This window comes from Scardinius erythrophthalmus (genome assembly GCF_964197995.2).
Source record: "Scardinius erythrophthalmus genome assembly, chromosome: 1".
NCBI classification, from domain to species: domain Eukaryota; kingdom Metazoa; phylum Chordata; class Actinopteri; order Cypriniformes; family Leuciscidae; genus Scardinius; species Scardinius erythrophthalmus.
In genome coordinates, this window is record NC_138221.1 from 50,484,012 (window position 1) to 50,511,112 (window position 27,101).

Consider the following 27,101-nt stretch of genomic DNA (forward strand, 5'->3'; position numbering starts at 1 on the left):
CTTCCAATGTTTCTTAATGGCACTGAAACCTAAAGTTGTCCGAGTTCTGGTCCTCATGCAACTGATACTCAACTGCCACTGGCTCATCTGCGTTCGGGGGGAGGGGCTTACCGATAGGTCAGTTCAGCATAGTGTGCTCAAGGTGGGTGTTTCTAACTCCTGGACCAAGGCAATGCAAAACCGAGCTGAATGGAGGGCTGATCTATAGAGGTAAGGCTAAAGACCATACCAACAACCTCCAGCGGCTAAAAGAACGTAGGCTGGAATCCAACCAACAAACATGAACTTTATGCTAGCAAATATACTGTATGTCTATGGTCTATTGTCATCTGGATTGTCTTTTGCAACAGGCACATGTCAAACATTGTTGCTTGTGACAGAAGCTCATGCACCAGCCTATATGTTGTTCTTGTAAGACATAGCTTTGAGTGACAAACAGACATTTAAGATGTTCACTTTTCTCACCAGTGAGCTTTTAAAGGGACCACTGGCAAAATGTGCTTTAAATAAAACTTGGCTGCCTATACAGTAGAAATGTGATTTTTTTTTTTAATCTTGCTATACCTGACTAGAGAAAACAGAGAAAAGAGGCTGTTGTCTTCCGTTTTGCCAAATAGGTAGGCCTATAGGAAAACTTCAAAACCCATAATGCACTGGGCATGTTGCCATCCAAGGCCACTCCCACAAGTTATGCTATGGATACGCTTAGAGTCAAACACTGCCTTGCTTTAGTAGGAAATACTTTTTTGCAAACTTTTAGTCATAATAATGTCGACTACAGGTTTTATGCCGAATGTCACATGAACAAACAGGAAAACAAGTCTCATTGTATCTGCTTGTCAGAGAAAGTGTTTACAGCAGTATGAACTGATGGTGATATCAATGGACTTTTGAGGTAATTAGCTAACTGCTATATAACTCGGCACCATATAAAGAACCAGCATTTAGTACCGCAATGAACACAGGTGCAGGCACTACTGCAGCACAAGGTTATACAATCGAGCAAAGGTGTTTTGCGAAGACCATCCCGCTGCTAAACAAATGACCTAAATATGCATACCTTTAGACCAAGCCCAAGACACAGCCAATCCCCTTATGGAGTGGGCATGAGCATCTATAGGACAGTCCACTTCCTGGGAGACATAAGCCAGGCATATCGCTTCCACTGTCCAGTGTGAAAGCTTCTGCTCCAAAGCCTTCAAAGTAGACGAACAGTTTCTCTGACAGGCAAAAATGGCTGGTTCTGTCCACATAAGCATGCAGCGCACGAACAGGGCACAGCAAGCACTTGTCAGATCCTTCGCCAAAGGTCATTTCGGGAGAATCAAATGCTTGAAGCGTTATCACCTGAGCTCTGAACGGTGTTGAGAGCAATTTAAGTGCATAACCACGTCTAGGTGTGAGTCTTTTGCCCTGAACTCCATGCAAGCAGCGTTAATAGAAATGCTATTCCCACATGCTAACATGAGCAGCAGCACCGTCTTAGACGAGAGCACTCTTAACTCACTCACATGAAGCTGCTCGAAGGCCGGGCTTGACAGCACTCTGAGTAAGTCCCAGACTGTCATCAAATGAGGGCGGGGAGGATTCAATCGTCTCGTGCCCATAGAAAGCCCGTTATTAAGGTGTGCTTGCCAACCATGTGCCCCTCAATAGCGGTATGAAAAGTAGCTATAGCAGCTACATATACAGTACCTTCAATGTAGAGGGTGAACTTCTAGCATCCAACCGGTCCTGCACAGGTCTCTGGGTTCTCATTCCTGGCTGCACACCAGGCTAAGAACACATTCCACTTGAGAGCGAACAAACGCCTCATTGAAGGAGCCCTTGCCTCTGCTATCGTGTTCAGCACTCGCTGCAAAACATCTAGCGAGTATTTAGCGTGCTGACCTGCCACACATGCAAGTCCCACAGCTCTGGCACTAGCAGCATTATCTTCACCAGAAGGAAAGCCTATTTTCTCCTCCTGGGCCAGCGGCTCGACAGCGCATCCCCGGCCAAGCATCAACCTGCCCTGTACATGAATTGATCGCATCGAGAGAATCGGAGGAAGCGTTCTGTCAGCCTCTACAACACGCGTGAACGCTCACCTCCCTGGCGATTGGTGAACGCCACCATCGCCGTATTGTCTGTTCGAATGAGAACATGCCCTTGATAAGGCTATACTATATGCTATCTAAATCGTTATCGCTAGCACAACACGGTAGTATCTCGCTAGCCTGTTAACCTGTCATCCGTGCTTGTCTTTTTTTACAAGTCTATCAAACAACTGTGGTAAGTAGGATCAGTCAACAAACATGGTAAGTAATGTCTTCTCCTGTTATTGTCACTTACACTTCGTGTCACATGTATAGCATAGCCTTCTCTGTCAGCACAGAGGGCTTTTCATGTGATAAATGCAGGGAGATAGTCAGGCTGACGGTGAAGATTTCAGAACTAGAGACACGCATCCAAACTTTAATCGAGGATAGTAAGAATGCAAGGGCTTTAGATACTGCTTTGGATGCGACTAGATTAGTGAACTCTCTACATTGTTTGGTTCCGGCTGTAGAGCCAGTGCAGCAGGGCAACTGGGTGGCCGTGAGACGCTGTAGTTGCGGGACAAAACGCCACTCATCCGTTCCGATTACCATAACATATAGATTCTCTATATGCTAGAGAATTCTCCCCACTCAGTGAAACACCCACTGAGAATCAGGTTGAAAGTGGCCTGCTCTTTACTTACAAGATTAATAATATCATGATAAAACATCATCTTGATAAAACTATGCAACCGTCTACTACAGTAACGCATCAGGGAGTGCTTTGTAGTCTCCCTGAGGAAAAATTAGATTCATTCATTGCTATAGGAGAGGAAGAAATTTCTAAACTCGTTAAATCATCTAAATCGACGTATGTTAGACCCTATACCGACTAAGCTACTGAAAGAGATGCTTCCGGAGGTCATATATCCTCTTCTTAATATCATTAATTCATCTTTGTCATTAGGATACATACCAAAAACTTTTAAGCTGGCTACGATTAAACCACTTGTTAAAAAAACGCAACTTGATCCTACAGAATTAGTCAATTACAGGCCGATCTCGAATCTACCTTTTCTGTCAAAGATACTAGAAAAGGCAGTATCCTCACAACTATGTTCCTTTTTAGAAAGAAATGATATCTGCGAGGATTTTCAGTAAGGATTTAGACCGTACCATAGTACTGAGACTGCTCTCATTAGAGTCACAAATGATTTGCTCTTATCATCCGATCGTGGTTTTATCTCTCTATTAGTGTTACTCGATCTTAGTGCTGCATTTGACACTATCGACCACAACATTCTTTTAAATAGACTCGAAAATTATGTTGGCATTAGTGGAATTGCATTAGCATGGTTCAAATCATACTTATCTGACCGTTATCAGTTTGTAGCAGTATGAAGAGATGTCTTATTGATCACAAGTTCAGTATGGAGTACCACAAGGCTCAGTACTAGGACCGTTGCTGTTCACTCTGTACATGCAACCCTTGGGAGATATCATTAGGAAGCATGGCATTAGTTTTCACTGTTATGCTGATGATAAAAAGCTCTATATTTCTTCACGCCCTGGCGAAACCAAAATTAACGGAATGCATAGCTGATATAAAAAAATCGATGACTAGTAATTTCATACTACTTAACATACTACTATTGGACAAAAAAACGTCCTCACGTAATAACCTAGAATACTGTCTAACACTTGATGGCTGCTCTGTCAAACCTTCATCGTCGGTTAGGAACCGGGATGTGCTCTTTGATACCAATCTTTCATTTGAAAGTCAAGTTTCTAATATCTGTAAAACCGCATTCTTCTATCTTAAAAATATATCTAAATTACATCATATGCTCTCAATGACAAATGCGGAACAATTAGTTCATGAATTCATGACATCAAGGCTAGATTATTGTAATGCTCTTATGGGTGGTTGCCCTGCACACTTAATAAATAAACTACAGCTGGTCCAAAACACAGTAGCAAGAGTTCTTACTAGAAACAGGAAGTATGACCATATTAGCCAGGTTTTATCAACACTGCATTGGCTCCCCCTATTAAACATCGTATACATTTTTAAATATTGTTGATTACTTACAAAGAACAAAATGGTTTTGCTCCGCAGTACTTGAGCGAGCTCTTAACGCATTATAGTCCGGGTCTATTGCGATCTCAAAATTCCGGCCAGTTGATAATACCTAGAATATCAAAATCGACTGCTAGTGGTAGATCCTTTTTCCTATTTAGCACCAAAACTCTGAAACAGTCTTCCATTTTCCATTTTCAGGGAAGCAGACACACTCTGTCAGTTCAAATCTAGACTAAACACACATCGTTTTGACCTAGCATACACATAACACATTATAAACTTCTATAATTCAATGTTAGGCTGCATAGATTAGGCCTGCGCCTGGACACGACGACAACGCAATCCTGAAGTGTCAACTAGTCTCTCCCCTGTGAAGGCCCCCTTCTCCTTCCCTTTACCTCTGTACAGATAAAACGTTGTCCAAATAATTCCGGTTCACATGGCTACTCGGAAGCGAAAAATTATTTTGTATTTAAAATTTTTAAGTCCAGACAAGTAATTTGTTTAGGTCAATTTGTAAAGAAAGACAACACGCCTGTGTATATAAATATTCAAACACTCATAGACTTAAACATGTAATACGCATGTGCACGTCATCAGCACAGGTTTGCATTTTAAAAGCTTGCGCAGAGATACAAAAAAAAATATATATATATACATATATTTATTTATTTGTTTTTCTTTTTCTTCAAGGCTTGCACCTTGGAACCTATTTCAAGGTTTGTGTTGTAAGACTGAAAATACTGGTTGAGGCCTGCATGAGGCAAAAGGGCCCTGATGGCTAATTAACATTCAACCTCCCCCACACGGCCTGACTTCCTCTCACAAACTACTAAGAACTCATACAAGAACATGGTTTAATGTGAATGTTTATCATTGACTGTTATGTTTTTGATGTCATTTGAAATGTCTCAAAGTGAGTGGTACATATATCTCATATCCAGATAGATAAAATAAAAGGTAATAAGGTTTATAGAAGTTTAGAGAAAACTGGTTAAGCCATTTGAAGGTGGTCTCCCCTATCCCCCATGTCACCTGGTCAGGAGGATAAAGGAAGGTGTGCTCCCTCTCTCTGCCTCTTATTTGCTGGACACGAATGGAATAGGTGGTTGCTCGCTCGCTCGCTCTCTCTCTCTCTCTCTTTCTCTTTCTTTCCCTTTCTCTCTCTCTATCTCAGGTACAAGCTGGGTAAGATTCTTTGGTGTAACCAATGTATAACCATGTTCTACATATTTGAATTGATTGTGGAATTGATTTCTGATATCTGAAATATTAAATTGTTACATGTGATTATTCTAACTGATTTTGACATTGTTCATTTAATGGTTAAAAGGAATAGTCATACATTCGCTCACTTTTAGTGAGGCACAGATATTATTAAAACCTTTAATTTATGGAGTCAGATGAATTAACGAGTAAATACATGATTCATGTATTACAAATTTAACCAACCAATACTTTGCATGAGTGAGGACAGAACACGTGATAACCTTCCCTGTGTATTGGCAAACCGGCGTTGGACCAATATATCGGGCCTTACAGTGTTCTCGAGCCACCAGGCACTGTTGTTGTGCGAATGAGCGGGCCGGAGCGCGTTAAGGGTATTCTGTTAGAACGGTGTCGTGTAAGCGGCCCCTAAGTTAATAACTAATGATATTTGCAACGGAAATTAATCGATCAAAACTAACTTTAGCTGGACAATAACTTTATTCTAGAGCTGCTATAAAGCCAAAACAATCTCTGTTACTTTAATTTCCTATTTAATTTAGTTTAATTTCACTGTAAAGCTGCTTTGAAATAGTCCATATTTGCTAAAAGCGCTTGTAATGGTGGTCTGAGCCGTTTTTCGTTCTTCGCCATTCCCACAAGGGTGTAGCACAAAGGATTTGATGCATGAATCCATAACTTGTCTTGTAAACTTTACTTTTTCGTTGTCAGGTTACATTTTAAGAGAAATCAAACACACAAAAAAAGATTATACACTTATTCACGTTCCAATAACATCAATTCTATCCTTTTCACGGTCAAAAGACTGTATAGCACCAACCCTTTCTTCTTCCTTATTCTTCTTCAAATCATTACACGTACGTAGCACGTAACTAGACAAAATCTCGCGATATAATACAAATAACACAAAATATGCATCACTCTTAATAATATAAGGAAAAATATTACAAAATTATGAATGTAGTTATGGCTCTAACAGCGCTATATAAATGAAGGTGACTTGACCTGAAAATTCGCGGGACAAATATGTGTGCCGTTACACCCCTAATTAGTATTAAATCTAATGTCAAGGAGGAAAAATTTGTTTTCTCAACAGTGAGCTAGGGCTAGGGCTGGGCTGGGCGCGTTTGGTATGCCATGAGAGTATCGGGTGGGTAGTGTATCGCGGTTTTTCGGTTCAGTTTGAATATCGTTTCACCCCTACATAAAAGAAACACAGTGAAATCAAAATTAAATGATTTCACTCAATTAACCTATGTTTTAATGAAAGCAAAGATGTCTGAAATGTACATCTAATTCATGGGAAGTTTACATTAATTTAAAATTTTAAATTAATTAATTACAATAAGTATTACATTTAAAAATGTAATAACACAAGTCACAATGGGGGGGGGGTATTCAATAATACAATGTCATAGAAAGCGTCAAAATAGTCAAAATAGCATAGCCATTGATTAAAAGTGCTGAGATGAGATTTTGTGCCATCTATGGTCAGGAGAAAAAATTAAGGTGGGGGGATTATCTTGCCCCAGGGGGCATGTTAACTGCTGAAAATGAATCAGTGAGTTTGTGAGATAAACATGTGAACTGAATCAGTTTGATTTATGAATGATTCAAACAGTTTTGTGAACTGGATCAACTGGCTGACTGACAAAACAATTTCAGAATCTAGAATCTAACTAAAAATTATAATTTGTTCATAAATTAGATATTGTCACATCTCAGAATCCACGTCATGAATCACGTTTTAATTGTCCCGTCATAAATCCATCAAGACGAGTTTTCAGTGAACAAAAAGAACATTTGTGGTCTGTAATTCACACAAACCTACAGGCAAATAATTCTAAGATAAGGGTTTTAAAGCAAAGGAAAGAAAATCACACAAGTTTTGAACATGAGGGTGAGTAAAAAAAACAAAAAAACAAATCGTATGTCTACGCATAAACTGCACCAAGAATTTGCATTTGAACTGAAATTTTAATTAATTATTTATTTATTTGCATTACAGTGATTGCTGTAAGAGTAATGTCATACTCAGATAGGGCATTTAGAATTGGCACATTGAAATTTGCCCCAATTTTCAGCTTTTACACCTCTGAGTTACACTAACCACATCCATGCTTCTTATTGTTTCACACTGTGATAGTGACATGACATCATCCTTCCAAACAACCAGACATTTCTGCAATCTCTTAGCTGAGATCTTAGTCCTGGAATCAAAGTCTAGAGTCAAATACAGAGCTGCTATTTCTCCACACCTGAGATCAAATTCACATTCATTGCTAATAAATGCTAAAGAGGAAAGACTGGCACTTGTGATGAATGCAACAGAGCTGGAGAAGCACCGATAGCGAGCACATTAAAGGCTGAATAAGGCAAGACCACTTAAGGAGTGTTTAGGGGTGCTGCTCTAGGAGTCATTTTCCTAATTCAGTTCTTTCACAGTATACCAAGGCTAATCAGTACATTCGTTTTCAGCTATTTTTGTGTGCAAGATTATCTCAAATGAATTTGTTGTGTCATGGCTTCTTCTTTGAGCAAGTGCACACAGCATTATAAGCAATATAGATTCAGTGCACAATTACATTCACAGCTGTGTCTTTCCAGACACTCATCCAGGTGGCCTGTTGTAGTTCTTAATCAAATGGAGAAGTATTCTGTAGGGGTTTACACCAATACACCAATGTACATTACAGGCAAGGCCTAGTTTGCAGCCAGTCTCGTGTTTTACCTGTGTGTGGGTTGACAATCCCCCAGGTGTATGCGAACCACACCTTGCTTGTGGAGTTTCAATAAATGTTCGAACTCGGCCGGCATGGAATGTACATTCTTCTTGCTCTGCCGATCATCATAGTAATGGTTGGTGATCCGTCGACTATCATCTGGATGTTTATTGGAAGGCCAAAAACCATACAAATGGACGTTAGCACAGATTTCTAGTGCTAAGCTGGCCATGATTAGTCCTGTGCTGGGACGAACCGAGTTAAGGCCTCGCTCATGCCAAAACTTTGACAAACTTCTCAAATATTCTGGATTCAGGAAAACAGGCAGCGGGCCATTACTGCCAAAGTCCTCCAGTGTGTAAAAGGCACGCAGGGATACAGCCGTGTTGTGAGTGTAAGAGAATGCTGGCAGCAGCATTAAGGCTTGTCCATAAGGACGAAGGCTTTCAACAAATGGACGACGACGCTCCATCAGACCACTGTACCTGTAACAGATGAGGATAAAGAAAAGCCTGAGTATGTTTCACTTAAATATTCCACTCAATAATACCACTCCCATTAGCAATACTTTTAGTACTTTTCAGGAATAAATATTTGTGAAAAAAAGAAATGCATTCCACTGAAAAATTATAAAACAATTTCAATAATAGGCCTAAATACATTTTGAATTATTCTTGCAAAATGTTTTTTACAGAGATTTTTAATTACTTTCTCAGTCTTTCTGGAGGCAACATAAATGCAATCTGATAATTGGCCTTAACTATATCACAACCACACTAAACAAACAATCCCGGCTGTCATGATCCTGGTTTTGTGTCTTGTGTTTTTTATAAGGACTTTTATGTTGAAGTGTATACTCAGTTCCCACTGTTTCCTTGCTCCCTTCCTGTGTTTGTTTCCTGTTTGCCTTGTTGTCTTGCCTGCCTTGTTTGTCACCATAGTTACCCTCATTAGTTCCCATGACTAACCAGTCTATTTAAACCTCTGTGCTTCCGTTGTTGTTTGTCAGTTGTTGCTCTTGCATGTGTGTTCCTGTTTTTGCTCTCCTTTCTTCGCTGTGTGGCTTATTGTTCTTGGATTATTCTGCATTTACCTGTATGTTTCTCTAATAAACTTGTGCTTGCATCTGAAGTCCCTCTCTCTCTGCCTCGTCCCTGCTCCCACGTTACATCAGTGAACTATGTGGGCCCCACATTGGATTTATCTGAGTTAGATGGGCATCATCTGGGCATGAGGTCAGAGTGGGCACTTTGAGGGGCTCAATGTGGGCAAGTTAGGATGCCCATGTTGGGGAAAGGTTCTTTTAAAAGAAATGCGTAACAATATTGCATCACTAGCTAAAAAAGTAACTAATTATGTTAGTTATGTTTTTTGGAAAGAAATGTATGTAATGAAATTACATTACTTTTGCGGTACTTTTCTCACCAGAAACACTGATCTCAAAGTTGTAGTCTGTGTTTGACTGACTAATGAAAACCAACTAATTTGAGTCATTTGTCCGACTACATTGGTCGCTTTAGCAGACCGTACACATCAGCAGAAGAATACACATGCGACAAACTGTATGACTTATCGCTCAGCTTTTATTCCAGTGATTCATCTGTGTATAAAAAAATATCAAATCATATAGAAAAATGACGCATGGATTACCATTCTGAGTGAGTTTAAATGATGGATTGATAATCGTTCCTTCTTGTCAATGATATGATGTATTAGGCACTGCTGGAATTGAATGTTCAACTTTTTAAGCAAGAAAACTGATTAATTGGCAAAACAATTTGACATCTTAATTGTCGCTAAAGCCAAACCCACAACCACAGTGTCTCTTTTGCAGGTTCTTCTTCTTCTTTTGGCGTTTTATGGTGAGTGCAAGCGGCAACCTCCCCGTCTCTCTCTTGAAACCAACACGGAAGTGAGTTAAACTGCAGTTCATCGACTGGCCGCTTGGCCTGGCTGCAGAAGTGAGTCAAATCTGTATCTCCCCCATGTTAAAATTACCAACTTTACAGCAGAAAAAAATAAGTTTACAGCCTGGATCTCTATGTGGCTTTGGTCTATACAGCTAATTTTGCCCTTCATAACAACTGTGAGGGGGGTGAATTATTTTATAACTTGTCCGTTTAGTTGATTAATATTTAAATGTAAGGGTGTGGCCAAGCCACTTGAGTGACAGATGGATTGCCACTGTCAGTGCTAGCCGTTTGTCTGCTGTTACTAGCCGTCACTTCACCTCAGCAAATGTTAGCTGCTGAACTTGCCATCTCTGCAGTGTTTGTGCTTTTTTTCGGGATTATTATTTCATACAATTTAATACTTGGGTAACGTTACAAAGCCCACGTCTTTGGATTCCGTCGTTATCGTTCGAGAGAACAACCAGCGCTGTATTCAGTTGTTTTCCTCCGTGAACATGCACTAATGGATGTCTGACAATTTCGTTGCTTTTTGGAGTTTTCAAATTTAAAACGTCAATAAATGCTCGTTCGTTCTGCTCTCACGGAACAGATGGATTATAATAGGCCTTTATCTCATTTCCTGGTTTCGGAACGTTCGAAATCGCCAAGCAGTGTACTCGCACTTCCGGTGTTACTTAGTTACACATTTAGATGAAAAGTAGGTCTGTAAACTTAAATAAAATCGCGATATAGACCAGTGTCTGTCAATATTAAACCGCATAAAGACTATTTAAATAGGAATCGTGCATGTTCTGCGTGTCTCTGTGAATGAATGGCACCGACGCGTTTCATTTACCACACACACACACACTGAGGCACGCATGACGCTCGCGATTTTTTTCAGCCTTACGTATTAACATTAATGCACTTCACCAACACAGCCGCTCTGAGAGTCACTTCAGCAGCATTTTAGCCTTATTTGAGAGAAACTATCATATCATAAAACACAGAGAGACTCAAAGGTCTACACGGCAACCCGTCAAAATAAAAGTTTGGTTTAACCTTTGAAGAAATTTTTGCTTAAATCATTACATTTTAAACAATTGGTTATAACAATTTAATTAAACCATTCAACAAAAAAAATGAAACTTTTGGGAGACTCGAGAGCGAAGTAGTCCAGTGATAATTAACATGCAGCCATGGTGATTGCAATAACCGGAAGACGCTGTACACTGCTTCGCGGCTACTTCCGGCGTTCTATTGTGTTGTGATAAAGGCCTATATGCTTATGTACCGTCAGATGAAATCATGCAGGCGTCGGCGCTTTCTCCGTCCATGCAATAAATGCACATGAATGAGCGCGGATTTTCTAGCGCATTTACTTGCACTTCAAAGGCAATATGGTTTAACGGTTTAACCCATTTGAGAGACGGCCAACATCAGAATTTAAAATGGACTGAATAAGCTCTCTACGAACTTGAGCGATGCCGCGCTGACGGACCATGAAAGAGTGACGGACATGTATGCACATAAATCACTGTCACACACAAACACTCTCGAAGTAATACACAGTCTCACTTGTAGCCATGTCTTTTAACTATTATAATATTTCGAAGGGCAAAAATATTAACGTTTAATTGGCTTTACATCATCAGCTAACTCGATCACGTCGAGCTAGGTGATTTCAGATAGCCAGGCTCCTCAGCTCCACTCACGCCCCGCCTGTTTGCCTATTTTCTGTTATCCGGGAGTGACGCAAGGCCAAGATGGCGACGGCCGGCTCCGCCCACTTTAGGCTTCAAAAATGCTCTTCAGAAACCTACGGGTGACGTCACGGACACTACGTCCATATTTTTTTACAGTCTATGGGTGAGTGGCAAACAAGCAACAGGTGCTGTTTTGTGGTTTTGTTTTCATGTCTTTTATTTTGTAATGCTCATATAGTCTTATTTCCTAGTCATGTCATGTGATTCACTTTTCCCCTCATGTGATCCTGTCCTGTGCTTCCCCTGTTCATGTGTCATGTTCTGATTGGTTGTCATGTGTTTCTCTGTTCTGCTTTGTGATTGGTTTATTGTCTTGATTGTTCACAGGTGTTTCTTGTTAGTCATTAGTCATTAGGCTTGTTCGACTTGAACCGGCGCTGCACAGACCAATCGATGAATGACATCAAAGTACCACGAGAGCGAATATAGAGTAGTGGTGGGCAGATCGAGGCTTCGTGGATCACTGAAACAGTTGAAGCAAATGTGCCATATTGTGTTGAGGCTTCGAAACAATCTGACACCAAACTCCACGGTGACCCCTAGTGGTCAGAACAGTGTAAATGCAACAAAAACTTGTGCCAAACATGCATAAAAACACCTTTTACAAATCTATTGCAAATTTTTTATTGAAAGTAAAATATTTCAAATGGAGTTATCTAATCATCTAATAAGATTATCAAGTGTATATATGCTATTTTATCAGTTGACAGGGTTTGTTTTGTTTGTTCTATGAATGGCTCAGCTAAACAGGCCAACTACTATTATTCATATTAATTATACTGTCTAATTAAAACGTCTACAAATGTATAAAACTGATCAGAGAACCCACAGACACTTGTTCATTGGTTCTCAGGGACTCCTCATGATTCATGGGTTGACAGAGATCATCGCCCCCAGTGGTGTTTTGAAGTGTTTTGAAACAGTTATGAGGTAATGAAGCCTCGTTAACTGAAATCCCGTGTCTCTGGCAGTTTGATACACGCTCCGAACCACTGATTCAGAACAAAAGATTCGTAAAGGCTTTGAAGCTTCATGAAGCAGTGTTTTGAAATTGCCATTACTAATAGAGACGGCTCCTCATGCTTTTGAATCGCCCTCGCGTACTTTGATGTCATAAACCGTTCAAGTCGAACAAGCCTATTGTGTATGTAGCCCCCATGTTTCCATTGTCTCTTGTGTAGTTTTGTTCTCAGTACTGCTGGTAAGTTTATATTTAGTTCATGTTTATTGTCAATCCATGTTAATTGGTTCGTGTTTATTTGGAATAAAGCTGCACGTGGGTTCCTAAAAACTTGCCTGCAATGGACATTTATAACTCACTTCTCATGGAGGATGCTGGGATTTGCAGTCACCAGGTTGGTTTTGTTGCCTACATCTTTCTCATATCTGTTATCCAGTGGTGGAAGGTTGCATCTATAATGCAGGGGTGGACAGAGGTTAATTAGGCCATTGTTCTGATAGGAAATAAAAGTTTTGGCCTACATCAAATACAGTGTTAAGGCTACACTTAGGAGCTTAAAAAGCATAGATAGCCTAATTATTGTTCCACCAACATTACAGACTGATGCTAATGTGGATTGAGATTCTGATAATTTGGTTAATCTTGATAATTCATTTTGATAATTAATTAATCTAGGCAATAGGTCACATGATTTGATCAGATACAGACCTAATGACAAACTGGGCAGAATTAATTTCTTTTCCACAGCTGCTATTGTTCAAAATACCACCATTCCCCACCACGGCACATGACTCCCATGTAGCATTTCCAAAGGGCTGCTCCTATAAACAGACCCGCACACAATGTAACTGCAAAATCATCAGAGAAACTGTAATTCACCCAATGTTTGAATGCTTATACACTACCTTAGCCAAGATGTTGAACAGGGCTTGTGTCACCTGTATTGGCTTTCTCCTCTCTCCATCATAGATAACATTTGACCCAAGTGGGGTGTTATTCTGTGTGACAACAGCCTTTGACACAGCATGGCATTTGCCACTCAGCAATGACCTGGAAGGAAAAAGACACTGAGTCTGATGTAAAACATAAAATCTAACCTTAAAGGAATAGATCCTTTGTTAATAGTTCATTTTTAAGTGAACTATATGCCTTGAAGTAAGCATTTTTTGTAGTGTATTTGTCTATTTAAAAACTGGTTTATATATGATCCATAATCAACAGAACAGTACTTTTATTTTCATCCCATAACAATAAGCTTTGCCACAGATGTCTAAGTTTAACCTTTATGAGAAAAGCTCATGGTCTGCTCTGGGCTACTGTTTTACCTGAATTTGTTAAAGTTTGCCTCATGTTTTTTCCATCTGTTAGAGTAGCTCCCCAGTGCTTTGGAAATGAATACATTCTCTCTGAAAATTAAATGCACATACAAACATCTTAAAATATATTATCTGGTTTAATTTAAGTATGTAACATGTAAACGTGAACAGTCAATAAATATGAAATTATAAAATATTAAAATAAAAATGATAAAACATGAAAGATCTTATTTGAAGGTGTTTACTTTTGGTGTTTGCCATGTAAATAGATGTTATGTGCTGTAATGTGTAATAAACAGGTTTGCATACTTACTTGCATCCCTTGCAAGACTGTGTATCTGAGACTTTTTGAGGAATCTTAGATGAAGGTTTAGGGTTTACATTACTGCGAAAAAAAAATTGATTTAAAATGTTTACAAACCAAAAATGATCGCTCTTAAGTTATTGAATATTCATGGTCCAAATATTGTTCAGTGGCTCATTAATAGCAGAAAATTAACAAACAAAACCACTGACATATTTAAGTGGGAATTAACCGCAAATGTCACTCATAATTGGAATTGCAGGAATACATTTACATACATGTAGGCATGCTTGCAGCTCACAAAACAGCAGATAAAATGCCAAATACTATTGGCTTTATTGGGAGAGTATTAACCATACATCAGTTAGTTCCTGTGTCCTCGATATATGGGATTTTCAGTGACTCTTTCTGCATGATGCATCATTTACCAGTTGGTGGCGACAAGTATAGTAACTGCCTTTATGAGTTTGTCATTCATTCATTCACTGAACTGGGGTGCGTTTCCCAAAAGCATCAAACTATGGCCGCAAGTTCCGTCGTTATCTAAGTTTTTATTAACGGTCGACCCCAAAAAACGAGTGTTTAAGGACACAAAAGAGGATACAGGCAATTGAGACCGAGTGTCATATTGAATTGGAGGGGAACGTAATCGGCGATAGGAATAGCTTAGTTTACAGAAATGTATCCAATATATATAACTGACATTTTGATATTTGACTAACCAGTGACAATGTTTACTGCACACGTAATGTATTTTTAATGCAAACTGTGTGTCTGAGTATCAGGATCCCACAATTTACCCATTCTTCCCGCTGGTGCTTCACATGAATCACCTGAATCCACTTGTGTCTCCACAAAGGCTGGCTTTTACGTTTCGGTAGCTTATATAAACTTAGTTCTGTTTTTTTTTTAGCTCGTTTGCAGTACACCCTGTCACATAGGAGCTTTCAGACACCGGTTTAGACATCGTGTGGGCATGGCCTAAATGCGCCCTGTCTCTGAATCTGGAAAAAAACTAAGAAAAATTAGAATTAATCCTCAGGTGCCATGTCCGTAATTTGCAGCAAAAAGTCTAGCATTAATTCGATCTCAAACGATTTATTAAAAGAAGTTACTCCAAGTTCATGATCGAAGTTCATTAAACAACATGGTTGAATGACAAAGTTTCGACAACATGGTTTCGGAAAACAGTCGTGGTTGATTTCTTCAACGATGCATCGTAGCCTACTATGGTCACAGAAAGCAGTTGTACAATATCTGAAAAATATAGGGATATATAATAGGATTTAGTTGTTTTTTTTTGTTGTTGTTTTTTAATATATAAAGTAGTCCCATGGACATAGCTCATGTTACATACTCCGATACAGTAGGTGGCAGTATGCACCATCAAAAGTCATGGTTGCAATCTGCCATAAATCGAAAAGAAGAAGAAGAAGCCTATTATGGTAGTTAAGTAGCGAGTTACGTGGTTGTACTGGAACGCACCCGTGATTAGTTCAAAAACACTTATTTAATTAAGAACAAAACAATAGGCTACTGGATTCATGACTACCCCTTCAATTTAAGCTATATTGAACTCTTGTACAATACATTATTACTGCCAGCTTCAGTTGTTTTCATTTTGCAGGCAAGTTGAAACAACTCATCAGCAAACTAGAGCAGTTTGTTAGCTAACAATCTACCCTTCCTCTGATGATAATGTTCATCACTGTATGAAGCCCTGTGCAAATTAGGTTAGTAAAATTCAATTTTATAAAACATCAACTGCTAACAGTTAATGATGTACCCTTATGGCTCACTGGGAACATTTTGTCTTCTTTTGCTGCATCTTCCCATTTATTAGCCTTGCATTGTTATGGTTATACACAATGTCAAATTTGTAACTAATACACAGCAGTCAACCAAGACATGTTGTACCACAGGTGTCAACACCACTGTAAAAATAAAAAATGGAATTAGTAAATAAAACCAATATTATTAGAGTACATTTTACAAAAATACTGTCTGTGTTTCTACTTAAGAATTTCACGTTGTTGCTTTCCATTTCTTTGTAATTCTTTGTGAAATTTACTAGCAATTTTTGAGTAAAAATTGTAGTACAAACGTATACAATATTTACATTTAATTTAATTATCAGTGTAGGCCTACTGTAAACAGTCAATCAATCTAAAAAACAAAAAAAAAACAAAAAAAAAAACAAGTTCATTATCATTACAAAAAGAAGGCCTGTTTCTTTCCCTCCCTGTCTGTCTCACTATATATTACTCCCTATGTCTCCCTATCACTCTCTGTCCCTCCCTTCTTATCTGTTACTCCATTTCATCCACGCCCACACTATCGGTTATCCCTTATGCATTGTTTGCTAAATAGAGCGAGACCAGACGTCTTTCGGTTTAAATGTTTTTATTTGGTCTTTCAGCAGAAAATCATTTGTAACTACACTTTTTTTATGCAAACAAATAAAACTAACATCCTGACAAATAAGAATGAAAGAAAAAAAAAGAAAAAATAAATAAATAAATAAATAAATAAATAAATAAATAATTAACAACCCACCCAAAAATTCAACCCAAAGGTGCTATCCAGTGGTAAAAGCAGGTTATGAAGGCATAGTAAACATTAATCACTAGCTTGCAGAAAAGAAATAAAAGGGGACCAAATTTTTTCAAATAACAAAATCTTGTTTCTTAGAGCACTCCTAATTCTTTCTAAATGTAGTGTACCAGTCATCTCTGTTAGCCATAGTTTAATCGTTGGAACTTCCTTTTTCTTCCAAAACAAAAGAATAAGTTTTTTTGCAGAAATTAAACCATACGAAACAAAATGTTGTTGTACCAGTGTAAGTCTAAAAAACTCTTCCGAAACTCCAAATATAATTAACATGAGACCAGACGTCTTTGAGAATAAATAAACTAGACTCTGCAAGTGTCAATGCAGAGATCTGATCTTTTGACCATATCTTTTATTTTATTTTTATTTTTTTGTGGTAGTGGTGTGGGGGGGGGGGGGGGGGGGCTTAAACCGCCTGCTTAAATTCACTTATAGACACTATTGGTATCCGATATGTAAAAGATTCTATTGGTGATCGTTTTACTATCTGTGACATGGCAGGGTTTCAATGACCTTACTAAAATTATAATTCATGTCAGGTGGCCATGGTTATTTGCCAGCATGGATAAGTGAAAAGTGATAATTTTCATTTATTTTAGTGGCGTGGTAAGGTTAATGTATTTGAATGAATTAGAAGGAATTAACAAGAGAGAGAGAGGTTTACTTCTGTGCGTCTGAATGTAATAGTGAAGCTCGTTAGTTTATTTACAATAACAGCGAAGTTATGACCTCATTGCTGAGAAATAGCCTATAGCTTTCAGTAGTGAAGATGTTTTATTAAAAAAATTCACGGGGCAGAGGTTGAAAACCAGTTTCTATGTTTCTGGATGTTTCTGTGTGTGCGGAATTTAACTATAAAAGTTTCCACTTCAGTAAAAAAAACAAAGCTGTGAGTTTTAGTGCAAGCGCATAGGCTACAGGCACGTCTGCTTTATAATACGACATTAAAAGCTTTGTGGCCAAACATGTTGCCAAGCCTTGTGGTGGTTTGGAATTCCAAGGGAAATCGGATATATGTGTTTAGACGTAGGTCAGATGTCCAGATATCGGATATGTGTCTGATTTAAAACCACATTTGGAAGTGGCTCAGAACGGATTTTTTTGTGCCAGTGTAAACGCAGCCTGGCGTAAAGGTACTGTGAAAAGGTACAGATGAAAGGTATCTTTCATTTGTTTAAAGTACTCAATTTTTCAAGCCAGGTGTTGTAATGTTAATGCTAAATTTAATGATAGATAGGTTACTGTTCCTCTGAGCAGTTCACACATGGATCAAAACCAAAGGCCCATTTCTAAACTTCAACCAGAGCTGATTTCCCCTAGACGAGCAACAGCCTTGGTGAAACAAAGCTTAAAATGATCTTTATACTACTGAAAAACTACTGTGAGATATTTGTAGGCCACACAAGTGACCTTTGACCTTCCAAACTCTGGCTAGAGTCTATTTGTAGGTTTACTCTTTTTGAGGCACATGTAGCAATGTAGCATTAGAAAGTTACAGATGTGATTCACTTTAATCATTAAACTTATCTTCAAGTAAATATTAAAGACTTAAGTTTGTTTCCTGTAATTTGGCATCTAAATAGAAACCTAATTCACATTTCTTATGGTGGAGCACAGCACCCAGTGATTCTGTGTCGCTGTGAAGTTCTCAGGGAGTTTAATCTCCCACATGCCTTGTTGTGATTAAAGGCTGCTGTTGCCAGTGAAACAGCACATAATAAGGGAAAGGTCACAGCCATGGCCGCAAACACCCAACATTACTTAATTAATGTAATGGCTAAACATTTGTATATTTCCTCTTGATTTCAGTAATGCACACAATTATAAAGCATGCAATATAACTGGTGATATACAAAAACAAATAGACACACACAATTTAATACAACACTAGAAACCACATTTTAAAATGTCATATCAGTTTGACTGTCAAATATATTTGTGCTATACATATTATATACAGTAAATGTACAACTATAATATTAGACACGTGGCGGTATTCTGCAAGATGAAAGTCGGTAATTATTACCATAATTAATATGCATGATATTATTACCGTTGACACTTCACAATTCAGTAAATAATTCCATATAACACATTAACATTTTTGTTGACATTTCTCTGAATACACAGTATCGTCTCGGTTACGTTACGAGGGAACGGAGGCATACGTTGTGACCGACGAATAGGAATCTCGCTAGAGAGGCCAATCTACTTCGAGTGAAACTAAACGAGCCAATGCACATTGGCATGCAATCATTTTCATCAGCTGTTCAGCCACGCAGCATGGGTATATAATGAGCAGAAGGTGCGATTGCACTTAGTTTTTTTGCTGAGGAGCCGAGCCGATTAGCTGGCTGCCCTGGCGGGTCTCAGGAGATGTGGCGACGGGACGTACGTCTCCGTTCCCTCCTTCAGGGAACGAGGGTTACCATACGTAACCGAGACATTCCCTATCAGTTAGTCACTCTCTACGTACATCGTGACCGACGAATAGGAATCCCTACCAACGTGCCACAGCTGCTGACCCCATCCAGTGCCCTGTGTGAGCCTCTTGCCCCTTCTTGCCTGGAAGGAGGATAGGAGAGGGCTTACACAGAGTGTATCTGTCACTGTTGTTCCGTGATAACCCATTCAGTGAGATTATTGGATAACACTGGGAAAGCATGCCCTTTCTCTAGGAAGGAGAACGCTGCGGAACCCACATTCTTCCCCGAAGGAGTTATGTGGAGATATACATATGGACTAACCCGAAGGTTGTACTGCATATGAAATACTGGGTGACTTAGCCCAAGGGAAAGACACAGGCTTCCGTTTAGGAGCAGCCGTAGACGAAATACACATATGGGATCCCCGCAGGGTCACACATATGGGACCCAGCCTAGATCCGATTCTCAAGGATTCAACGGATAAAGGCCTGGCGCCAGACGCTCCGCCACGTCTGGGCCGAGGGTGTTGGAGGACTCAACAGGTTTTTCACTCTGGAGCAATAAGGGTGCACAGTAGGGTGCAGAAAGCTGACAGAGCCGGGCCTCTTAGTGCTTCTACCCATTTAGGGTGAGAACACGGGAGGAGGCCGGCTCTACACGTAGGCTAATATCTAGCAAACGTGTTAGGTGTCACCCAGCCCGCAGCTCTACAGATATCTGTTAGGGAGGAGCCACGTGCCAGTGCCCAGGAGGATGCAGCACCTCTCGTGGAGTGAGCATGCAACCTGAGCGGGCAGGGCACGTCTTGTGCTTGGTAAGCCTAGGCAATGGCATCCACTGTCCAGTGGGCCATCCTCTGCTAGGAGACAGCCTTTCCCTTCAGCTGGCCTCCGTAACAGACAAAGAGCTGGTCTGAGGTCCTGAGACTTTGGGTTCTGTCCATGTACAAACGCAGAGCACGGACGGGACAGAGCAAAGCCAGGGCTGGGTCTGCCTCCTCCAGGGGCAGCGCGCTTGCAGGTTCACCACCTGGTCCCTGAAGGGAGTGGTAGGAACCTTGGGCACATAGCCAGGCCGGGGTCTCAGTACAACATGGTTGTCACCCAGCCTAAACTCTAAGCACGATTCATCGACCGAAAATGCCTGATAGATAGAGAAACCCTCTTGATAGAGGCCAGTGCATCCAGCAGCAAAGTCTTCATGGAGAGAAGCTTTAAGTCTGCTGACTGCAAAGGCTCAAAGGTAGCATCCTGGAGTGCTCGAAGCACCAGGGAAAGGTCCCAAGAGGGTATGGAGGGGGGTTGAGGAGGGTTTAACCGTCTCACCCCCCTAAGGAACCTGGCGAACAGGTCATGCTTTCCTACTGTTATGCCATCTATGTGGTCGTGATAAGCTGAAATAGCGGAAGCATGTACTTTGAGGGTGGAGGGAGACAGCCTTCGCTTCAACCCTTGCTGCAAAAAGGAAAGCACGGATCCTATCAAGCATCTTCGGGGGGTCCTCTCCGCGAGAAGAACACCACTCAACGAACATGATGTACGCAACGGTCGCAGTGTTGTCCGTAAGGACCGGTACGTCCCTACCCTGTAGCAGCCTTTTTAAGCGGCTCAGAGAGAGATGTACTGCTAACAACTCAAGGCACTTGATGTGCCACTGCAGTTGGGGGCCCGTCTACACCCCTGAGACTGCATGCCCGTTGTACGTGGCACCCCAGCCAGTGGCAGAGGCACCACGGGCTGAAGGTCTGGCAGCACGCTGGTGTGATTGTCACCCGGTGAGTGCCGTGATGCCATACCCATCTCGGGACTCGGCCGTGAAGCCAGTGCTGAAGCAGTCTCATATGGAGCAGCCCTGCTGCTGCTGCCATATTCCCCAGGAACGTGTTCAAGTAGTTCAGCACTGACTGAGCGCGTTCCTCTGTGAGGCACGCTGTCTGTGTGACCGAATCCAACTCCATACCGAGAAGACATCCTCTGCACGGGGGAGAGTTTGCTCTTTTTTTTCTCTTTTTGACCTGAAGACCCAACTGGCTAAGGTGCATGAGTACGAGGTCCCTGTGTTCGCATAACTGATCTCGAGAGTGTGCTAGTATGAGCCAGTTGTTGAGGATGCGAACGCCCTGTTCTCTCATGGGAACAAAGTGGCAAAGTGACTTTCGTGAAGACACAGGGAGACAGGGACAGCCCGGAGGGTAGGACCTTGTACTGATATGATCGACCCTCGAACGCAAAGTGCAGAAATGGCCTGTGTCGAGGAAGAATCGAGACATGAAAGTACGCGTCCTTCAGGTCGATCGCTGCAAACCAATCTCAGGGACGAAAGCATTCGAAAATGCGTCTTTGGCAAGAATTTTGAACGGTAGCTTGTGGAGACTCCGATTCAAAACTCGCAGGTCCAAGATCGGTCGTAACCCACCGCCTTTCTTGGGTACAATGAAGTAGGGACTGTAGTACCCTGACCTCATATGGGCTGGAGGGACCGGCTCTATCGCGTCCTTCACCAGTAGGACTGCGATCTCCGCCTGCAAGACATGGGCATCGGCTGCTCTCACTGTAGTGGAGTGGATGGCCCAAAACTTGGGGGGATGACGGGCGAACTGAATCACATAGACGAGCCTGATGTTCCAAATGAGCCAGCGAGGCGGACTGGGGAGCGCTAACCAGGCTCGCAGAGACCGTACAAGCGGGACCAAAGGGACCGTAGGCATACCCGCAGTGGGGCAGCAAGGTGGAATGCAAGGACGCTGGGAGGCGGCCATAGACGCGATACAGCGCTCATGACCATCCCGTGAACCCAGGTAACGACCGCATCTAGAAACACACAGATAGATTGACATCTTTAAAAAGTTGTCGATCTACTGTCAAATTTGAAAACAAAAAAGACAGAAAGTGAGAGAGAGAGAGATCGCCCATGCTGCCGTGCTGTATCGCCCGCACCAGACTGGAGAGGTCCCGTTGAAAGCTTGCTCGTAACACTCTTAGTAGAAAAAACAGCATTGAAGTGCTCGGCTCCAAAGCAAAAAACTGAAGTGCACTCGCACCTGTTGCTTATTATATACCCGCGCTGCGTGGCTGAACAGCTGATGCAAATGATTGCACGCCAGTCTGCATTGGCTCGTTTAGTTTCACTCGAAGTAGATTGGCCTCTCTAGCGAGATTCCTATTCGTCGGTCAGGACGTACGTAGAGAGAGACCGACTGATAGGGAACTTAATTTCCATCAACGAGTCAACATTCAGAATGCTCTAATCTAACACAACCCTTGCATATTGCAGGTTTAGTGCATGTTTCATCTGTCACAGCTGACTGAGGGCGAAAATGTAAACAAAACGAAAACAAGCATAACTGAAGAAGGTGAAGAAGGTAACTGAAAGTGCATTGCGTAATTTGATAATCTAATATGATGACTGTGATAAGAGGCCGTCTCAGAGTATGCATAGCCACAACAAATGTGAAGCATGGAAGATTGAGGAAACAAGTACTTTAAATGAATAAATATCCTGATGACTTTGAATTTCTGCTTTATCTAAAAATGTGTGTGTTAAAGGAATAGTTCACCCAAAAATGAAAATTACCCCATAATTTACTCACCCTCAAGCCATCCTAAGTGTATATGGCTTTCTTCTTTCAGCCAAACACAATCAGAGTTATTTTAAATAATATCCTGGATCTATGGCACAGAATCGTTTTTGAAGCTCCAAAAAGTGCATCCATCCATCATAAAAGTAATTCATATGAATCCAGTGGGTTAAAAAATGCCTTCTAAGCTAAGTAATGTGCCATCAGAGAGTTCCGAATATGTTAATTTTATTGCTGCGTCAGGCAAGGCTGCTTTGCTCTATATACGATGAAAAGAGGAAATTGGCTCTGTTCCTCTAAGTTAACTGCTTAAAAGGAAGATAGATTTCTGCATAAGTCAGTCCATAATTTGGAATCAGACCTGGCTCTTTTGCAACTTGTCTTTTCAAAGAGAGATCTCTCAACAACTTTTTTCCTTTAGGTAAGAATATTATTCTCAGAGTGTGACTTATATTTTTATCATCTGCAAGGGCGTAGATTTGGTTTGAACATTGGGGGGGTTGAAGTTTGGGTATGCCTCCTGATGCCTCCTTTTCATGTGATCATGGTATAAATATTGGGGGGGTTGTAATGCATAGATTTAAATATTGGGGGGGTTATCTCTCCCCCAACCCCCCCACAAATTACGCCCCTGATCATCTGAGACTTAGATTTTATCATCTGACTGGATCTCCTCCTTGCATCACGTTATTCCTCTCTTGCCGTTTGAAAGAGTTTGTTTAATCCATAATCCCAGCTTTAAAAGTCAATTTGTTGTCACGTGACGGATGACAAATGCGACTTTGCCATTTTGGGAGAAAAAAGGCTTGTTTGACTTGAACCGGCCCTGCACAGACCGATCGGGTTATGTCGAACAAGCCTAAAGTAAGAAAGAAAGTGCAATGCACGGTATGGCGGATAAGTCCCACCTTCTGAATAAAAGAGCCAATCGTCAATTGGTAAAGTCACCGTGTCGAAACGACTCTGATCACAGCCGGGTGTTCTCCTATCGACTCCGAAATTAGGCTACACACTCTGGCTGCATCTGAAAACGTAGGCAGCTGACTTGTTGCCTCGCTGCCCTATCAGGCAATGACTTTGCAGGCAGCGTTTGCGCACGAAGGTTCCTCACAAAACTGATTTCTGACAGACTTCTGAGGCAGCATAATGGTTTAATAATCTACAGCAAAATAGAGCGAGCTTTGGTGAAAACTAATTGAATATTTAATGACTACAATAGTGATTTCTCGCTAGAAATGACATCATAAGTGGAAAACATTGATCAAAAATGTACATTTACACACCAATTGATGACCAGCCGCAACTTTCAGACACCATCTTTATTTTTGTAGCTCAACTGTCACAGAATGGAAAGCATAGGATTGTGGGTTATCAAAGGCAGCAAAGAATACATCTATGCTGCTTTCAAAAATCATTCAGATGAAGGTATCTCAGGAGACAGGAAGTGAAGCTAACATTGCATTCGGACCTGTCTTGATGCCTTCTGACCTTGGAATGCGTCCTCCGAAGGCAGCATTTATCAGTTTTTGGACGCAGCCAATGTTAAACAGACCTGGAACCTGAAGTAATAAATTGGGACCTGACCCGGACCCGGCCGAACATTTAAAATATAAAGCCGAACCCGTACGGGTCCTCGGGTCTCGGGTCCTCTGTGAAGACCTCTAATTGAGTGTGAGTGAATTATGGGATCATTTCTGGGTGAACTGTTCCCTTAGGTTAATTTTTGTAATGTAAGATTGAACTGTGTAATCAGCAGGATACTGTCACAGAATAAACCCTATATAGGATGCAACAAAATTACATTAATATTAATATTGAACTGAAGTTTTCTGATAGCCTAGATCTTTTTTTCAGTGCAATCAATAAATGAAAAGATGCCGGCAATGAATTAATGAATTAATGACTAAATGCAGATTGACAATTTAGAATCACATTTTTATAGAGAACCATGTCGGCCTAATAAATGCCACTTGGTATTTAAGCATTGTGCTTAATATGAAGATTTTTTTCATTCCCCTACAATAGACTTCATTTATATTTTAATCAGTTTATGTTCTGTCAAATGAAGGTTAATATATATTGTCACCTATATTCTACAAATCATAGTGATTTAGATTCATTCATTTAGTTTCTAAAATGTTTTAAAGGTCGGTTGGTGTTTAAAAATAACTAAAACATCACTGAAAAAAACTTTTATAAAAAAAATTATAAATTTGCATCAAAAGGCATTCATCACATGACTGCATTACATATGCTATAATATTGATACATTATGCAATATGAGTAAATATTATTTTTCTATATAGGCTACATGCATAGAGAGAGAGAGAAGGATGGATGTCTCTGCCTGAAATAATTAATAAAGATTTTTTGTAGAGCTATCTATCTTTTTGCTTTAAAATGTCAAAAGTTTACTGACATCATAATCATTTGAATGTAAGAGATAAGCGTTCAGACAAAAAAATAAAACTTTCAATTATTTACTAATGTGAAATGTGATACGAAACTTTACTGAAACAAAGTAAACAATGAACTTCTAAAGTCCATCGTTTAGACCTTTCAGGATTTTTAAACATTGAACCATTTTCCAAAATGTGAGAATCATCTTCTTGTTTTGCTTCAATGAAAATTCCTCTGTAATGATGTAATACTCTTTTACTAATCAGATGTCTGTGGGGAAACCGTTATTTGACAGTGCAAAGATTAGAGAGGTTTTTACTTACAAAAATGTTTTGCTAACTTGACAGAAACAAAGACTTAATTTTGGTCTAGGCTGCCAGCAAACCATAACGATATTTTTTAACACTCAGGTCTTTTAAAGTTCACTCTCCAAATAAGGATAGACACACACAGGCTGTAACTGATATACTCACTTGTTACAAAGGAATATCCAGAAGGCCACAATGCAGAAGGAGCACAGAAGGATAACAGAAAGGATCCAGAGCATAAGAGTCTTCATAACGTGCATCCACTCTCACACACGAGCGCACACATAGCCACTGACATGCATGTGTTCTCGTAAACTCTCTTTCAAAAGCAGATGCTGCTGCTTCCAACGACTTCCTCTCTCGCTCTGCTGTCCTCTCCTTATTTTATTCCTGTGCTTTTTCTTGACAACTACACCCTTTTCCTTACTCTCTCTCTCCTTCTCTCAGTCTGTTAATCTCTTCAGTCTCCCTCCCTCCTCTAAATTTAACTGCCCCTTTCTCTCTTTTTCTCTCTCTTTCTCTTTTCTCCTCTGACAGGCCTGGTTTTTTGTCACTGCTCGGCTGCTTTGCTTTTCCCCTTAATCCATCAGCCCACTTTCTTCTCATATGTCTTCTTGGCTCACACAAGAAAACATTCCTCTGCTCCTCTCTTGTCCCCTATGTTCTGTGTTGAGGCATCTTTCTCTTTTCCCCCATACTTCTCCACTTCATCCTGTTTCCTCAGTGCTTTCTTGTCTTAGAATCTGCAGACTTTCCTTCCGTCCGCTTCCCTAGAAATCTGTTGCTTCTCCTGCATTCTCAAGCCCTCCCCCTCTCCCTCACCCTGGGCAGAACTTGCTTGCCCCTCCCTCCTTATCCCACTCAAACACACACAGTCTCTCTCTCTCTCTCTCTCTCTCTCTCTCTCTCTCTCTCTCTCTCTCTCTCTCTCTCGTTCTCCCAGGGTAACACGAGTGTCGAGTACAGAATTAGCCCATGGCAGCACCTCATGACTGGGAGGAAGGGTTATGTGTGCTAGAGAAGGGGTTTTCCCATTCATTTCAGTAGCCAATGATGGTCAAAGAATGCAAAAGGCAGCAGCCAATCAAATGCTCATCTGATGTGACCCCCTCATCCACCCCAGTTTCTCCTGGTAGTTGAGAAGGGGAACATGCAGTAGTTGTGAGTGTATACATGTGCTGTTTTCTAGTAAGTGAAACTGTATAAATAACACACAAAGGGATAGACCACCCATAAATTAAAATTGTGTCTTCATTTACTTACCTCATTCCAAACATGTATTATTAGAATATAATTTGGAGAACTTTTTTCCCCATACAGTGAAAGTCAATGGGGTCCAAAACAACACTGGACCTCTTTGACTAACATTTTCAGCCTGAAAATATAGATAGCTAAATGTCTTAGTAAAGAATCAAGAATGAATATAAATATAGTCTGAGCCACAGTGTCTTTCTCTCCATTACTCTAGTCTTCAGTTGTATGCATGC

General features: G+C 40.5%; 1 protein-coding gene across 1 annotated transcript; it reads right to left on the reverse strand.

Annotated features, from left to right (window-relative positions):
* Positions 1-7,294: 7,294 nt before the first annotated feature.
* st8sia6 (ST8 alpha-N-acetyl-neuraminide alpha-2,8-sialyltransferase 6) lies at positions 7,295-26,591 on the reverse strand. The gene is made up of 7 exons (XM_081371695.1): positions 25,780-26,591; positions 14,303-14,374; positions 13,999-14,079; positions 13,579-13,723; positions 13,382-13,494; positions 13,033-13,125; positions 7,295-8,539 (listed from the first exon to the last, which is right to left on the reverse strand). Exons 1-7 carry the CDS (start codon positions 25,872-25,874, stop codon positions 8,059-8,061), a joined length of 1,080 nt encoding a protein of 359 aa, XP_081227821.1. The 5' UTR covers positions 25,875-26,591; the 3' UTR covers positions 7,295-8,058.
* Positions 26,592-27,101: the final 510 nt, after the last annotated feature.

Coding starts and splice junctions, on each gene's coding strand:
- st8sia6 (XM_081371695.1), bottom strand. CDS start 25,874: ATGCACGTTATGAAGACTCTTATGCTCTGGATCCTTTCTGTTATCCTT. Junction 13,126..13,381: donor TCTGCCCAGTTTGTCATTAG/GTCTGTATCTGA, acceptor CCTGCATTATAG/ATGCAACCTTCCACCACTGG. Junction 8,540..13,032: donor CCCAGCATCCTCCATGAGAA/GTGAGTTATAAA, acceptor CATCTGTTACAG/GTACAGTGGTCTGATGGAGC.